The sequence below is a fragment of the Daphnia pulicaria genome, chromosome 7 (genome assembly GCF_021234035.1).
Source record: "Daphnia pulicaria isolate SC F1-1A chromosome 7, SC_F0-13Bv2, whole genome shotgun sequence".
NCBI classification, from domain to species: Eukaryota; Metazoa; Arthropoda; class Branchiopoda; order Diplostraca; family Daphniidae; genus Daphnia; species Daphnia pulicaria.
The window spans coordinates 6,287,948-6,304,296 of NC_060919.1; the positions used below are offsets into that span (position 1 = coordinate 6,287,948).

The following is a 16,349-nucleotide window of genomic DNA, read 5'->3' on the forward strand; positions in this document are numbered from 1 at the left end:
CATTACTTCCTCTACCTGCCCATCCGCTGGGGTTTCTTTCGTCGCTTCTTCTTTCATAGTCTCCTTCCTTTCTAGCCCTACGGGGAGGTTCATCGACTGTTCTATGTTGCTCGAAAAAGCTGGGTTTTGGGCGAGTGGAATCGGCAGCCATTTTCTCCTTGCTATATTTCCCTTTATCGATGTTTTCTTTCCCCCCGTAACTTGTATTTTCGATGCTAGTTTTACTGGGCTCTGTTGGTCTATTTGATTGCTCGGCGTTGCAATTTCTCTCAACAAAGTCTCTATCTGTATTTGGAATTCTGCTTTCTGTTCGTGCAGCGAACGAGTCAAATCTGCCGATATTGCTGCAGAAATTAAATACTTTCTCCGATACAGTATCTTCGTCTGGGGATTTTTGATTAACTTCGTTTGTCGCGCAAGCGCCTGATATATAATTGGGATTGTCGATGTCGGAAGAATGCACTCCTGATCTTGGGTAATTAGGCTGAAAAGGCGCAATAAATTCGCTCCCAGAAACGACGGGAAAATACGGCAATCGCTCGGATTTATTGTGCTGATTGTCAGGTTGTAACGCAAAATTAACTTTCTTTTCGCTGCGTGGTGTTGACAACTCAATATCGACGATAGCCGTTTGAGTGGGTGGTAAAGAGAGAAAATTCCCTGCTGATTCGGGACCCAAACAAGACTGATCGTTTCTAATTTGGTTTTGAATATTCTCACTTCCTGTAGGAATTCCCAAGTCGCGTTGATGAATTCTATTATCGTTATTAGCTCGTTCACTGCACAATTCGCATATACAGCTAAAAGGGCTGTCGTTTCTAACGCTCGAGTCCAAGTCCCCGTCGGCTTGTCGTTTAAACGGATTAATCTCGGAAGGATTTGAAAAACCGGAAGAGGAAGAGGGAAATGGGAAAATCGGTCGAACGGATTCCTGATAGCTGTTTTGAAAAATTCCCGAAGTGGGGAAATATCTGTTACTACTGGCCCCTTCTTCAAGATAACCGTAATTGACTTTATTATTTCTGAGCTCGTCGTGTAATTTGGGCGGGGTTTTTTCAGTTCGTTCGTCACCAAATCCTCGTATTTGCTGCGAATTGATTGTATTTTGACCGTCTTTGTTTCCATGGGAAATGGTTTGTTTAATGGGAAATTCGATAATATCCTCAACTGATTCTTCCTCTCCCCCTACAGCGATACTATGCTTTCCCAGTTCACTTATAACGTTATCGAAATGAATATACGGTGTGTAAGTTATCGGGTTATGAATGGCCTCGATAGTCGAATTATTAAACGCTACTGGCGTGGGCAAAACTGTGGGGGGAAGATTGCGTATTAATCCACCAATACGATTAAGAATTTCAAAAAGAGTATCTTCTTCTTCAACAGCTGATTGACAATCGATGCCGTTGGCAGTCGTGATTAAATTGTGATTAGTTACTGAAATCTCCGCGTTATTTTGAATAAAAATTGTCTTATTTTCAGTATTTTTAACAGGAAAATTTGAAATTTCGTTTACAGTTAGATCTTCTGGTATTTCAATAATAGTATCGGTTGTGCCAGAAGATTTTTTAATTATACTAGTTTGCCCCACACTAGTACGGTTAGACTGAACGGCCCCTGGTGATTCAATTACTGAAGGAACAGAAATAATCGGCTCAAGTTCTTTTGGAGAAATGGAACGGTCAAACGCAAGCTTTTTAATCGGAGAAATAGTCGATTCAACTTTAGATTTTTTCGGCGACGGGGAAAAAAAACTAACGAATTTTTCCGCAAAAGATTTTGAAATTCCCTTATTTACGTTTCGTTTAAACAAATATTCAGGATCGGGAATACTTTTTAGTTGGACATAATTCTTATTTGATCGAGTAGGTCTATTAATAACACGAGTGTCTATTGTTTGGCGCTTCCGAGCGGTAGATGCGAGCGGAGTGGAAGTAATTGGGACAGAAAGAGGAACTTTAGTTGGAAGAATCGGTACAGTTTTATCAGTAGAAATATCGTTTAAATCTTCCAAGTTTTTACGAAAAATACTTTTAGTCTTAGGCCTAGCACCGTACGATGACATTGTAAGTGAGTTCGAAAATCGCTGCCACCAGATGTAAAGGTCGACACAACGGAATCATTGTGTCACCAATACGAAGAACTTAAATACTATGAGGCGACTTTACTCACAATGTCAAAGTGAAGTGTCTAAGACCAACGGGAATAATTAAGGCTAAACGATGTATTAATAACGGACAGATCATACAATAAGGTGAACTAATAATATTTAATAGTGAGACGATAAATAAGTGAGACAATACTACTTGTATGGAGAAAATGTGGTAGCGGGCTGAGCGGTTAGGCTTGTCGAGAAACGGCAAGTTTCGAGGTACAGTTGGAAATGGCACTTAGCTTAAATAACAGGCACTGAGCACAAGGGAAAAATATAACTAATACAATACCAAAAAGGAGAGTGCGACTGGAACACAATGGTAGTGTGAATGCCGTGGGAGAATGCAGTCCAGAATAACATTTACATACAGTTTTTATACTAATTCTGGCTGCACGGTTAGCATAGGCCTAGAGAGGAAGTATAGGGAGCAGACATGTTTAGGCCTAGAGAGGATAGTATAGGGAAACGTGAGCAGACACGTTAAAACATGGTCAGAGCGGAGACGGACGAAAAGGGGGTTTGTTATTGAAAAGCGTTGAAGGAAAAAGGAAAATATATTTATATAGTGTCATAAAAGATAAAAGTACGCCTAAAGTTAATATAGCAAAAAGGGAAAGGGGATAGTAAAAAGGGAAAGGGATGGGCGAGTTGTCGGCAGAGATGGTGCGAGTTGGCGGCAGATTCAAATGGTAGCAGCCTCCTCTGGTATGAGACGGAGTATAGCGGAAGCGACATCTAGTAGTCGACGTTAGAGATTGTCTTGTAGAAAGGGAAAGTAACAAGGGAAAGGGATGTGACGAGTTGGCGGCAGATTCAAATGGTAGCAGCCTCCTCTGGTATGAGATGGAGCATAGCGGAAGCGACATCTAGTAGTCGACGTTAGAGATTGTCTTGTAGAAAGGGTAAGTAACAGAAAAACGGGAGTCGACCGAGCGTTCTGTTACAGTACGAAACAATCGAATTATCAGTTGAGGCAGCGCTTGAGGAATTTAAAGGAAATTTCGCGACACCAAGAGAGTTTTTTTCATTTTCTGGGTCTCACAACATTTTTTACACCGCCCGAAAGCATTAGTTTCCCAAGTCCCTCGCCAGTATTATTAGACAACTTATTGACACAGGAGGGAATTCCAAACAGTGGAGGAGGGCACACCTTCGCCAACGCAGTCTAGACAAGCTGATCAAGGAGACAGTGAGGGGCAAAATATAACGCCTCCTGAAGAAAACGAGTCTCATCCGCAACCAGATACGGAAAAGCACGAAACACCTAAGGTTCCGCTCGAACATTGCTCAGTTCCGAAGACGAGGGTTTCTTTCACACCAGAGGTGGACGTCATGGATAACCAGACTTTCCGGCCATGGGAACAGGACAATCAAGAGTTCAGGCTTTTGCAGTTTAACACAATCTATCAAACGTTGATTAGGAAGAATATCTCCCCCGAGGTAGCAACGCTGGCCGCATCTCGCGCTTTGGAAACGGGCCAGCAGAATGGTCCTCGATTTACTTCAACCCCTCATCTTGTTGGCACAAAACCGTGCCCTCAGTCACGGCTTCTAGCCAGACCATCCCAATTGATTGGAATACGGAAGCGAAGGTTGATCAAAGTACGGCGGCCGTGCAAACAGATTTAAGGGTAGGGGAAAGCAACACAAACTCCTACCGCAAGTTGAGCGATGTAGATAAGCAGGGTGCGCAATTGTTGTCCCAAATTCACGTATTTAAGAACAAAGGGGACGGAACGGACTTTGAAGCGTGGGTCCGACATTTCGAAAACACGCTGGATATTGGGGATTTTGAGGACTCCAGAAAAATAAAGTATTTAGTTTCAAAATTAATGGGGCCTGCAGGAGATTTTGTGGAACAATATAGGTTAGATCACCCGGTGGAGGCCAGCTGTTACAACACTATAAAAAGAGCGTTAAAGGAAAGATTTATGGGAAAGAACATCGAGTATAAGTACCAAACATCATACGATAACTGTAGAAGAGAGCCGGGGGAATCAATTAGGAGTTTTGCGTGTAGAGTACCAAAACTTTTACGGAGAGGATACCCAGCACTTTCTAACGGGAAGAATCAGGAAACTATTGAACAGTTTAGCCGACACAAGTTTCTAGATGGCCTCTCCGCCGACTTACAGGACCGCCTGCTCTGCCTGGAATTTACGTCGTTTGATCAACTTATTGAGGCCGCGGAGCGCCATGACACAGCCATCGAACAGAGGGAAGCTCGCCAAAAGAGGGAATTAGTCAATGCTATTAATATGCTCCCAAAAACGCGCTCACCGACCCCAACAAGAGCGGATAACAGTATACTAGAGTCCCTGAGAAAATTAAACGATAAGTTAGACAAAACTGCTGAAAAACAGGAAGAATTAAGAAAGGACCTACAGGAGATGCAAAAGAAATCTACCCATCGGAATGCCACGTTCGAAGGGGACCAACAAAAGTTTTGTGCATTGCATAAATATGGCACCCACACTACAAGCGAATGTCTCGTGTTGAGGAGCCAAAACTCTGTACACTGCTTCAAATGTGGGAATCCTGGGCATAAATCGTTCGAGTGCACAGGAGGGTCTCGCCCACAGCAGGGGCCTCAGTCACAAAACTGGAGACAGAAATCTTCCCATCATCCAGCGCAGGCCACCACGGGAATACATAGCGCTTCGGAAGAAGCGTTAAACGGATAACCACCGATCGAAAAGATGGGCCGAACGGTGGACTTGGTCCTAAGCTCCGTCAATATGTAAAAGGCGTGCAAGGAAGTTTTCAACCACCTAGGGTTGCTGTGAAAATTAGTTTGGTAGAAGTCGAGGCTCTCTTTGATAGTGGGGCAGGTAAATCATTAATAAGTAGTAACTTTAATAGGAAATTAGGGAAAGATTTAGGGAAATTTAGTCCAGAGGTAGCGGTGGAGCTGTTCGATATAAACAACAGACGTCTAAAAACCAGGGGAACAATTACAGTATGTTTTCAAGTTGTAGGGGAGAGCAATCCGGAAAACTTAGAGCAGTCATTCATCGTTGTGGATGATATAGCGGAGAGTTGCGTACTAGGTCTAGACGCGCTCTACCAGCATAGGTTTATGTTTGACGGATCTGAACGCTCCATTTACAGAATAAGGGAGGCTGATCACCTCCCGTATCAACCACTTGTAGTATCGCAGGAAAAAATTAAAATTCCCGCGCACTCTGCACAAATAGTGGAAAGCGAAGGGGAAGATGGCAATCTGCCCCCTAATGTTGTCTGTATGTTTAGGTCGGCCCCGGAACTTCCGAAGGGAATCCGCGTAGACCCTCTGGTGACTAGAAATGAACGGAAAGGGCTATTCAAAATCGTGTTGGTAAATGAAACAAATCGTAGGATAACTCTCCCGAAATTTCAAGTAATATCAAAGATCTCATTCGAAGTGAGAAAAAAACCCAGACAATAGCGGCCTGCACGACTACTAAACTTGTCGACCCAGCCATCTTCGACTCAGTTTTATCAAACATTCCACCAGAGGGTAGTGTCCTGGTAAAGGACCTTCTAACAGAAAAGAATCACATTTTCGCGTCAAAAACCGAGAAACTGGGTTGCACAGGGGTGGTTAAGCACACCATTAACACAGAGGGGCGCGGGCCAATCCGCTTACGGCCATACCGTAACTCTCCGCGTCAAAGGGAGGTTGCGGATGGAATTATACAGGAGTTAATCAAAAATAAAATTATTAGGCCGTCTTTGTCACCGTGGGCAGCACCGATCGTGCTGGTAAAAAAGAAATCGGGAGAAACCCGCTTATGTGTTGATTACAGAAGATTGAATGGGATTACTAAAAAGGATTCCTTCCCATTGCCAAGGATCGACGACGTTCTCGATCTGTTAGTAGGGCAAAAAATTGTTTCTACATTAGATTTGGCCTCGGGATATTGGCAAATAGAATTAGACGAAGAATCGAAGGAGAAAACCGCTTTTGTAGTAGAGAATAATGTTTATGAATGGAATAGGTTAGCTTTTGGTTTAACGAATGCTCCTGGAACCTTCCAGCGAGTCATGAACTTTATTTTGAAATCAGTAATAGGCAAAATTTGTCTGGTTTACCTTGACGACATAATTGTTTTTGCAAAATCGATTGAAGAACATGTTCAGAATCTTAGGGTAGTGTTTGAATTATTGGAAGATGCAAATTTGAAATTAAAGCTAGCAAAGTGTAAATTTCTCAGAACATCAGTCGATTTCCTAGGTCACGTGATTTCCACCGACGGTATAGCGCCGGATCCCTCTAAAGTAGAGGCGATTAAGAATTACCCCCAACCACGGACTGTCCGTGAACTACACTCGTTCCTCGGTTTAGCGTCTTACTACCCAGCTAGCAGGTCTTTATTGGTAAAATATTTTTTTCCGACAATATTCTTCAATCGATAACCCACATATTGGTATAATATTATATTATTACTTTGTTGCTACAAGGTGGCTGTTAAATTTTTTTGTTATTTTCCCAATAAATGACTATTATCAAATATGAATAAATTAATATTATTATTTTTTTATTTTCCCAATAACGAATCATTGAATAAGGAATACATCATTTTCTATGGAAAAGCAATTTATTATTTCTAAGCAAGCAAATTTACCACACGTTCAAAATCCTAAATGATCGGTTAGCTGCTGCCTTTTTTGCCGAGAGTGGGTTTGAACCATCATCTTTTGAGTCATCAATCTAATGCTATAACCAATACACCAGCAACGGAGATGATGATAAAGTCCCGATGTGACCATATGGATAGTGCATACTTACACATTGTCATGGTTATAGCCCAGCGTGAGCAAAATCGATTTAATTACATCAGTGTAGGAATTTATGATTGTTGAGACTATTTGTTTCATAAGTCATTTGTTTGCTGAAAGTGGGTTTGAACCAACCTCCATAGAATTACCTATATAGATATACAGTCATGCCTGAAAGTTTCTTGAACAGGCAAATGGCTCTCTATGTTCTCAGTTTAATTTGACGGAAGGGATACTACGGTGCCTACCGTACCCCCAGTATTTTGCGCCTTTTTCTCTTTTTCTTTCGTAGGTAAAGGAAGAGAAGAATATAAAGAAAAAGAGAAAAGGGCGTAAAATATCGGGGGTACGGTAGGCACCGTAGTATCCCTTCCGTCAAATTAAACTGAAAACATAGAGAGCCATTTGCCTGTTCAAGAAACTTTCAGGCATGACTGTATATTAATAGCAGTTTTAACATTTCATCTCCTTAACGTTTAAGATAAATTATATCACGTTAGCGTGAAGGTAGAGTTTTAATTTCGAAGTACGTAAGTTAGTTGTTCGAGACTTGTGCAAGATTTGGATTTTAAGACAATTGGATTGTTCATTTAGGCAATTGTATGCAAAACTAACGAATTGAATACGATATAAAACATTTAGGATTTTGAACGCATGTTAAATGTAAAAGACTATAGGTTTTTCATAAAAAAAGGATTTATTTCTTTTTTAATGGTCCGTTATTGGGAAAATAACAAAAAGTAATATTGATTTATTCATCTTTCATAATAGTCATTCATTGCGAAAACAACAAAACAATTTAACAGCCACCTTGACGCAGCAAAGTAATAATCTAATATTATACCAATATGTGGGTTATCGACCGAAGAATATTCTCGGAAAACAATATTTTACCATTACGGGACTAGACTTATCCCTTTTTTGGCCGTAGGGACATCCTTGGCGAGATCCTCTGGATCTGTCTGTTGCCTGTCGGGACAAACCCCTATAGGGAATCACCTCTTGTTTACGTGGCTTCTAGAAGTTGAAAACTTTTATTGCTTCAAGTCGAAAAACATTTGAAATATCGCTGTTGGTGTAGTGGTTATAACAGTGGATTGGTAACTGACGGTGTGATGGTTCAAACCCACTCAAGACCAAAACAAGAACTTGCCTAATAACAAGTTGAAGATGAATAAATATTCCACGCTGGAATATATAACCATAAACACAACAACCAGATTCAAATTTCCGTCAAAATTTTAAAAGTAGTAAAACTGTTATTTCACCAATAAAAGTAAAATAAGTAAAACAAGTTGAAAAAATGTTGTGAGCCAACAAATTTGGGTGCAAAAATATATTGGAAAAATATTTAAAAAAATTATTTTACCAACATCTCAATTGTAGGAATATAATATTTTAGCAATATTTGGGAAATATACTCTGCTAGCTGGGTATCGACGCTTTATTAAGGACTTCACGAGCATCGCACATCCTCTTATCATTCAGGCAGAAGGACAACCGCAAACATTAATTAATTGGGGCCAGGACGAAATATCGTCATTCGAAACATTGAAGACCCGTACGAAACGGCAAGCTGATTTTTAGCTTAATTACAGCTATCCATTTAGGGGGGTAAAGCTAGCTGCTTCTAGGTTAAAATTTAAAAAAAACAGCATGGAATTTCAGGGTTAGATTAAACTTAACATTAGCAGGGGAAAAAAGCTGGCCGTTTAGCAGCTATAGGACAGCTATGATTTATTAGCCTACTAAATACAAGCAAACCTTAAGCTAGTATATTCTTCCTATTTTATACTTAGAATTACCTAGTATATTCTTCCTATTGCATACCTAGAATTAGTCACATACAAAAATGAGTTCAAATTTCTTTGTATTTGACGACGAGATTAAAATGCAAAGACTAGGTTATACAGCATGACACAAATGGAGTTTAACAGCAAACATATTGCTAAGTTGACGAGGGAAACAATAAGGCGCATAACTTGCAGTTTTTTAGAGGGATGTAACAGCAAACATATTGCTAAGTTGGAGGGAAACAATAAGGCACATAACTGGCAGCTTGTAGAGGGGTGTAACAGCAAACATATTGCTAAGTTGATGAGGGAAACAATAAGGCAGTAAGGAATAAAGGCAATAAGGAGTTCGGAAAGATGATGGCGTGTTACACCGAGATACTGGAGGAGTCAGAATAACTTCATTGCGATGAACGGCCGAGTGAACGGCACCATTACTTGAGGCACTGCCACCAATACAGCGATCCTGTACATATAAACAAATCTTTATTCATGCATGCCAGTGATTATAAACACAGATTTAATAATTACTACATCAGTCCGGGGGATTTTGTTGCGGGTACGAGGAGGAGGAGATGGAGCCAGCCAATCTACTTCTTCATTACCAGAGTCTGATTCTTCGCTTTCAGATGATGGTAGAGCACTAACACCCAAATCACTGACTTCATCAGCTGTTGGTTTGATTGCTTGATCTTTGCTTCTTGATGGATTTCTTTTCGTTGTTTTTCTCTTGTTGTTATATCTATGGGTTCTATGAATAAAAGATTAAGTATAGCAAACACTTTGCGAAAAAATAAATATTAAAAGAAACCTGAATTTGAAGTATCCCCAACTGTTGGAGGCAAAGACTTCTTGGCATATGAAACAGAAGCAACAGGTTTGGGGGCAACTTGGGATTTTGGAGTTGAGTGCAAGATTTTGGTGGAGCGTGCAGATTTTGGTTTAGATTTCATCATTGCATCACAAGTTATTTCTAACACCTCCATGTCTTCTGTTAAAATGAAAAAACATTGGTTAGAAAGAGCATGCGATATAACATCAAGTTCAACAACACAACCACCTGAGAATGTAATTACATGCCCAGCTCTCAGTTCCAATTGGATCGATGGGTCTTCACCTGAAGCACTGTGCTTGGGGAAGCTAAACAAACATGATTTAATACAACTTTACGACATTTAGTTTAAATGTACCATTACTTTAAAGCAACATCAGTCTTCCAAGAAATGAACTCTTTGAGCATGCGAATCTTGTCTTCAAGGTTTGGAAGCGACACGAATGTTTTGGGAAAGACTATGGAATCCATAGTCCCAATACCTAGCTCTGTTTTACCTTTTTTAAAGCAGCAAACGAGAACGTGAATTGTGGGGTTTCCCGTTTTTCCAATATTGTTAGGAAAACGATTCCTGATAAGTCAAAACTATAAACTACTTCACACGTCGAAAAAGAAAACGCGTCATGGAGACGAAAGTGAACTAGAATAATGGCAGCTGGAAATACCTGAGCGCCAAAAATTGAAAGCGTTGCCAGATTGTGTTTTCGATTATTTTTGAAAAACCAGCAATAAATGGAGTAAAAATGAAATTACCGTAAAAAATTGCAAATTAAAAGAAAACAATGAGAATTTTCATTTGGAGATTTTAAATTTGCTGTATTCAATCTGTTTCAATTGAATTGGGTAGGGCCTGGGTAGGGCAGTTACACTTGGATTTTTCCCACGAAAATGACAACCAAACTAAAGTAAAATTAACAGCAGCAGCCAGTGCTTACCACTCCAAAATTTTGCTTTAATTAGCCTCCAACGTTGTAAGTTAGCTGGTGGCCATCAATTATGGCCAAATTTTCTATACCCATAAAAATGTATGTTTATTTAAACAGAGGGCTCTGACTAAAAATTTTATTCGGTACCCTACGACTAGCTAAAAATAGCTTTATGCACAAAGGCTGGTCGCTACTAGCTACCCTTAGCTAAAACTTACTGCTGCGCAAATTAGATAAATTTTATAAGTCGAACAACTAGCTCGAAATAGCTTAACGTACATAGGCTGGTCGTTACTACCTACACATGGTTAAATTACTGCTGAACGCAAGCAGTCTCCCTAGTAGAACAGGATAACTTCTAGATATCTTTAAGATATCTTCCTATCTTATTACTGTCTCGTTAAATAAAGAAATCTTAAAGATATCTAGAAGATATATGTAATTAGATATCTTCTCGAGATAGATGGTAACTATCTGTAAGATATCTCATAAAAGATATCTTTCTTCAGTATGTGTGAACAGAAAAACAACGTGTAAAAGCAAATTTGTTTAAGTGAAACCAACGTAGGTTAGGCTTATTATCAAATGTAATTTCTTCAATTTTAAGTTATAAATATTCGAAAAACATGCATTGCGACTTGATTTTAAATACTAACAAAGGATGTGTTACATTCAGGCCAGTGACGTTCAGGCCAGCGACATTCAGGCCAGTCCCCGGCCACTGGCCTGAACGGGAGACATTCAGGCCAGTACCAGGGGACTTTCAGGCCAGTAAAGTATAGCCACCCTACTACCCTAATAACTCTAGTCTTAAATGAACAGGGTAGGCCTATGTAGAGACTCAAGACCGCTCAAGACTTTGAAAATGAAAATTTACCTACTGCCGCCACTGGCCTGAAAGGATTTGGACATTCAGGCCAGTGGCCGGGGACTTTCAGGCCACTGGCGTGAACGTCGCTGGCCTGAACGTCACTGGCCTGAAAGTCCGGGACCCCACAAAATTATGTTTCAATAGATTCATTACATTTAGCAACGGGAAAAATTGCTCGGAAAAATCCTTAGTCAGACTAATATTAGAAAACACGCTAAATCTGTACGTAAATAAAGATTTTGCACTATAACTGTTAATGTGCATGACATTTTAAGAATGTATTTTAAAAAAGGTACCCTAATATCGTACATAACAACCCCACTTAAAAAGATTAAAAGTTAGATCACACCACAAACCGGAAGAAAAATTTGTATGTGTACGTTAAGAGATAATTACCTTACTTATGTGTGATATAAAAGCGCTTTCTCATCAATCAATAATGTAACAATTAACAAACTATTCTCTCAAAACTGAGCATCAATATATATAACTAATGTGGCGTGCTGGTGTCGCACTAGATTGCCACGCAGTTGATCCGGGTTCAAATCCCGGTAAAGACAAAGTTTCTATAAGTGAAAAATCACTATAGAAGCGTCTGAAATCAGTAAAACTGCAAAAGAATGAAAGAAATACTGAGAAGGGAAAATTAGGAAGGCATAAGTAACAGTAAATACTTCATTAATTCACTATCTCATACATGTCTTAAAGAAGATATTTTCAAGAGATGACATTAAACTACTGCAAAGATATCTATAAGATAGCTATCTAATAGATGTATTCCTGTCTGAACGATATCTAAAAGATATCTTGTTCTACTAGGGCTAGTATCAACAGGTTTAAGCTAGCTGGTAGAAACGAGGCTGCTCCCGTTCAGCTGTAATGTAACTTAAAGAAAGATAGTTATGACCAACCTACGTACGTAAAGCTATTTTTTAGCTAGTCGTTCAGAGACCCAGCTAAACAAATCGTACGGGGAACTGTCTCATATCAGATCAAGTGTTGGCTTTTCCAGATTTCTCGAAGCATTTTGTTATATTCACTGACGCCAGTGACTACGGATTGGGTGCCATTCTATCTCAAATAGATGTTAACGGAAAGGATAGGCCGATCGCTTATGCTAGTAGACATCTCAACAAAACAGAACAAAAATATTCAACGATAGAGAAAGAGGCTGCTGCCCTGATCTTCGGTATAAAAAGATTTAAATATTATCTGCAGGATGAACCGTTCACGATTATAAGTGACCATAGGCCATTGCAATGGCTACAGACGTTCAAGGATGAAACTGGAAGACTAGGCCGTTGGGCAATAATAATAGGGAATTTAAAATACACCGTACAGTATAGGCCTGGTTAGGGTGAACGCGAACGCAGACTGCCTATCCCGTATCCCCATTGCATCGGTCCAGATCCAACCAGAAACCGCGAACGATATAATTCGGGAGCAACATACGGATCCGTTATGCCAGGATATTAGATCGTATATGGAAGATAGAATATTATGGGACGAGAATCATAGGATCATGCCGATTTGGGCGAAGGAAATAGACGTGTTTTTCATAGAGAATAATATTTTATGCAGACTACAGGCACCGATATCTGAGAAACGCAGACCATTTCCGCAGAAGCAGGTTGTGGTCCCGCTCACCTTAAGGAAAGCTCTCGTGGAAGATTACAACAATTCTCCGCTATCAGGCCATCTGGCGTATCGTAGAACTTGCCAAAAACTAAGAGACAAGTATTATTGGCCCTCCATGTTGGATGATGTTAAAACATATTGTGAGAAATGTGAAGTTTGTGATAAACGAAGAAAATCAAAGAATCGGTCAACACTGTTTTCTCTCCAGCCCGCAGCTGGACCTTTCGAAAGGCTAGGCCTTGATTTCTTGGGCCCACTTAGCCCTAGGTCAACGGAAGGGAAAAGCTACATACTCGTAATAACCGACCATTTTACTAAATGGGTGGAAGTAGTTGCGCTTCCGAACCAAACAGCGTTATCTACGTGTAAAGCGCTAGTTGAAAGAATTATAAATAATCACGGCCCTCCTCGGGTCATTGTCACGGACCGTGGTACCAACTTTACGTCGGCACATTTTAAACATCTACGTGAAGCCCTGAGAATAAAGCATTGTACCACCACTTCCTACCACCCGCAGTCGAACGGTCTCACGGAGAGATTCATTAGAACAATGATGGAAATGTTAAGGAAATACACCGAGGATGGGTACGATGACTGGGAAGAAATGTTGAGGCATGTTGCGTTTGCATATCGTCACAGCGTGAATTCGTCTACTCAGGAAACGCCATACTTTCTTAATCACGGTCGCGATGCAGTGATGCCGATCGACATGTTTCTAACGCCGTATTCCAAAGAACTCATAACACCACAAGACTACAAAAGTTTGACAATGAAACGTCTTTTTGACGCATTTCAACTGGTCAAGCAGAATTTAGAGAAAGCAATGCGGCAGCAAAAGAAACAATACGACAAGCGAGCAAAGGATTTCAAATATCAAGTCGGAGACAAGGTGCTGTTAGACGTCCGTGCAGTAAAGCCTGGTATAAGCAAAAAACTGTATCCCCGCTTCCGAGGCCCATATCGGGTAACCTAGGTTCACAATAATCGGATGGTGGAGATACAGGCAACAACCGGGGGCGCCTCAAAATTATACCATTCCAATAGAATTAAGCCTCTCTTGGAATCGATGGTATGGAAGGACGACCCGGTCCCACATTTTGAAGATGTGCGAATTAATAATGGCAACCTGGAGGACACGTTGGCAATACCGGAGGATCTACCGAGGATCTAGGGACCGAGGGAAATGACGATGAAAAGGAGCGAACGTTGAACCTGACGCTCAGCGTGCAATTCCGGCTACGAAGAGACGGGGCTAACAGATATCACGGAACCATTCTACGGGTTTCCCGTAGCTCCTCCCCGAAGAAAAAGGAGAGAGCCGACGGAGCCCCCTGGTCCCAAGCCAGACCGCCCAGCCGGATTGCGACCATGGTCAAAAATTCGACAGCGAGAATTTTAACAAAACAAAAAAAACAAAACAAAAAACGAGAACTTTTGGTGTATAATGCTGGACAGCTTATTCATATAACAACTCTTGTGTCTGTTTTAAGCTTATCTTGATCTGCCTCATGGTGGTTACCTGCGTTCTTGGCATGCCCTTTGGAGAGGAAGTAATTGATGTAATTCCAATTGAAAGTGATGGTGCTGAAGATTTGGGCGTCGACGACTTGGCGACTGATTGGTTTCCTTGATACAGAAATGCTCACCATTCTGGGCCAGATGGATGGAGCCAGTCGAATATTCGACGACCTCTTTCTTGGCTCGGAATGGAACGCGTCAAATTTGGAGGAGCTCGAGCGCAACGGAATTGGGCACATCCTCAACGTGACGGTTGCAGGTTCAGTTCGGTTGCAGGTCTTTGGTTTGTGCGAAGAGAAAGCGAGTGGCATCGCCACTAATATTCAATGACGGAATATTAGTGGATGTATCCACTATTTCATTTTTGGATAGACAAATATTTTCAACCAATAAATTTTGCCGATTTCTGTTGTCTGTTGCTAACTGAACAGATTTTGACAAACAAAATTCTTTGACCTCAATTGAACATTCCTAACAGGAAATTGTAATTAAAATGGAAAATTTACATTTTAATTGCTTAAAATTGTAAATCTGTTTAAGAGATTGAAATTATTTAGAAGGTACCTTCCATTTTATAAGCAACAAGTCATTCACTTCTTTTCTTTGTGGATTATTAACGTTTTGAGATTTAAAAAAAAGTTGAGAGAAAATTAAAATTGGAGAGCTATCCAAAGATGAAATTTCTTGCAATTTCTGTGTAGATAGAAAAATCATTTCAAATTTCTTTTTAATGACATCAACATTATCCACTACAGAACCAACTGTAGGGTACTGATTAAAATAAAATAGAAAAAATATTTTAATTATGATAACATTTATGTTTAGTGATAGTATAATTACTTGATTTTGTGGGGAGCACTGATTATCCATTTCGCTTGCTTGAAAACACAAATAAAGTAGTATAACTTTCAAGAAGAAGGTAGCTACACAACGTTTGTTGAACACGAGGTGGGGAGTAATATATCAATCGGGCCAATTTATAAATCGATTGTTATATCGTTGTTATTGGATTGATGCTCGCAGCGTTGTTTCGTGCTAGTAAGACTATTGTTTTTGAACACGAAGTGGCTAATAATATAATAATCGCAGAAAGTTATAAATCGATTACTATATCGTTGTGGGCTGGTGAATAGTCAAAATAATTCAAGCAAGTAAGACCAAAGTGTTCGTGCCCCAGTGTAAAGTGTTCGTAAAAATGCCTAAACCTAGTGAACAAACAAACAAAAAAGTCGCTGAAATAGTGAACAATCTTCGGGATGACAAGTTCTACAATGAATTTCTAGAAATGGCAAAAGGTATTCCAATTTTTTTTTTACAACCAAAAAAAAATTGTTTTCAATATTCGCTTTGATTGCTAATTAAAAAAATGTTTCCTTTCAGATGAATTGTTACAATACGGCCGAAAAACCGAGCCGAATGCCATTGCAAGTGGTACGGCTGACGTCAACTCGATGAGATCATTCATGGAAGTGGATTTTTTCGAACTTGAAGCAGGCATTAGGTGCCCAATTTGCTGGGATACAGTCAGCCTAACGAGAAAATTCGAGGGTAAAAGAGTGTGTCGCTCCTGCAAAGATGGGAACTTTCCTAAATTTAAAAAAGGGATTAAAAGACCCATCAATCTCTTCATCCTTCCACCAATAACATCTTTACCAATCAACATCATCATTACAATTCAAAGGCAATCAGTACACACAAAAATTCCATCAGGTGCATTGCAACTTCTTCAAGATTTTGTAACTACTTGTCCGTAAGTGGAAATTCGTTATTAAATTGCAATTGAAATACAATTTAATAACTAAAAATTATATAGGAAATTGCCGAACTTGCACGGACACGTCCAGTTCGTAATGCC

General features: G+C 40.0%; 2 protein-coding genes across 5 annotated transcripts in view; one reads left to right on the top strand and one right to left on the bottom strand.

The window, feature by feature from the left end:
• The window catches only part of LOC124351155 (neuropeptide-like protein 32), a 58,918-nt gene that overhangs the window by 36,950 nt on the left and 5,619 nt on the right, over positions 1 to 16,349 (top strand). For both annotated transcript variants that reach the window (XM_046801919.1, XM_046801920.1), the window contains exon 2: positions 14,467 to 14,593. In XM_046801919.1, the coding sequence (XP_046657875.1) occupies positions 14,467 to 14,593 (127 nt within the window). The remainder of the gene's footprint in view (positions 1 to 14,466; positions 14,594 to 16,349) is intronic.
• LOC124351153 lies at positions 8,770 to 10,206 on the bottom strand. 3 transcript variants are annotated; one of them, XM_046801917.1, is made up of 5 exons: positions 9,906 to 10,206; positions 9,767 to 9,849; positions 9,521 to 9,700; positions 9,244 to 9,460; positions 8,770 to 9,175 (listed from the first exon to the last, which is right to left on the bottom strand). In XM_046801917.1, the coding sequence occupies exons 1-4, from the start codon at positions 10,010 to 10,012 to the stop codon at positions 9,300 to 9,302; spliced, it is 531 nt and encodes a 176-aa protein (XP_046657873.1). In that variant the 5' UTR covers positions 10,013 to 10,206; the 3' UTR covers positions 8,770 to 9,175; positions 9,244 to 9,299. The 3 variants fall into 3 exon arrangements, with proteins under 3 accessions (XP_046657873.1, XP_046657872.1, XP_046657874.1); XM_046801916.1 differs by having other exon boundaries at positions 9,241 to 9,460; positions 9,906 to 10,201; XM_046801918.1 differs by having other exon boundaries at positions 9,241 to 9,460; positions 9,770 to 9,849; positions 9,906 to 10,198.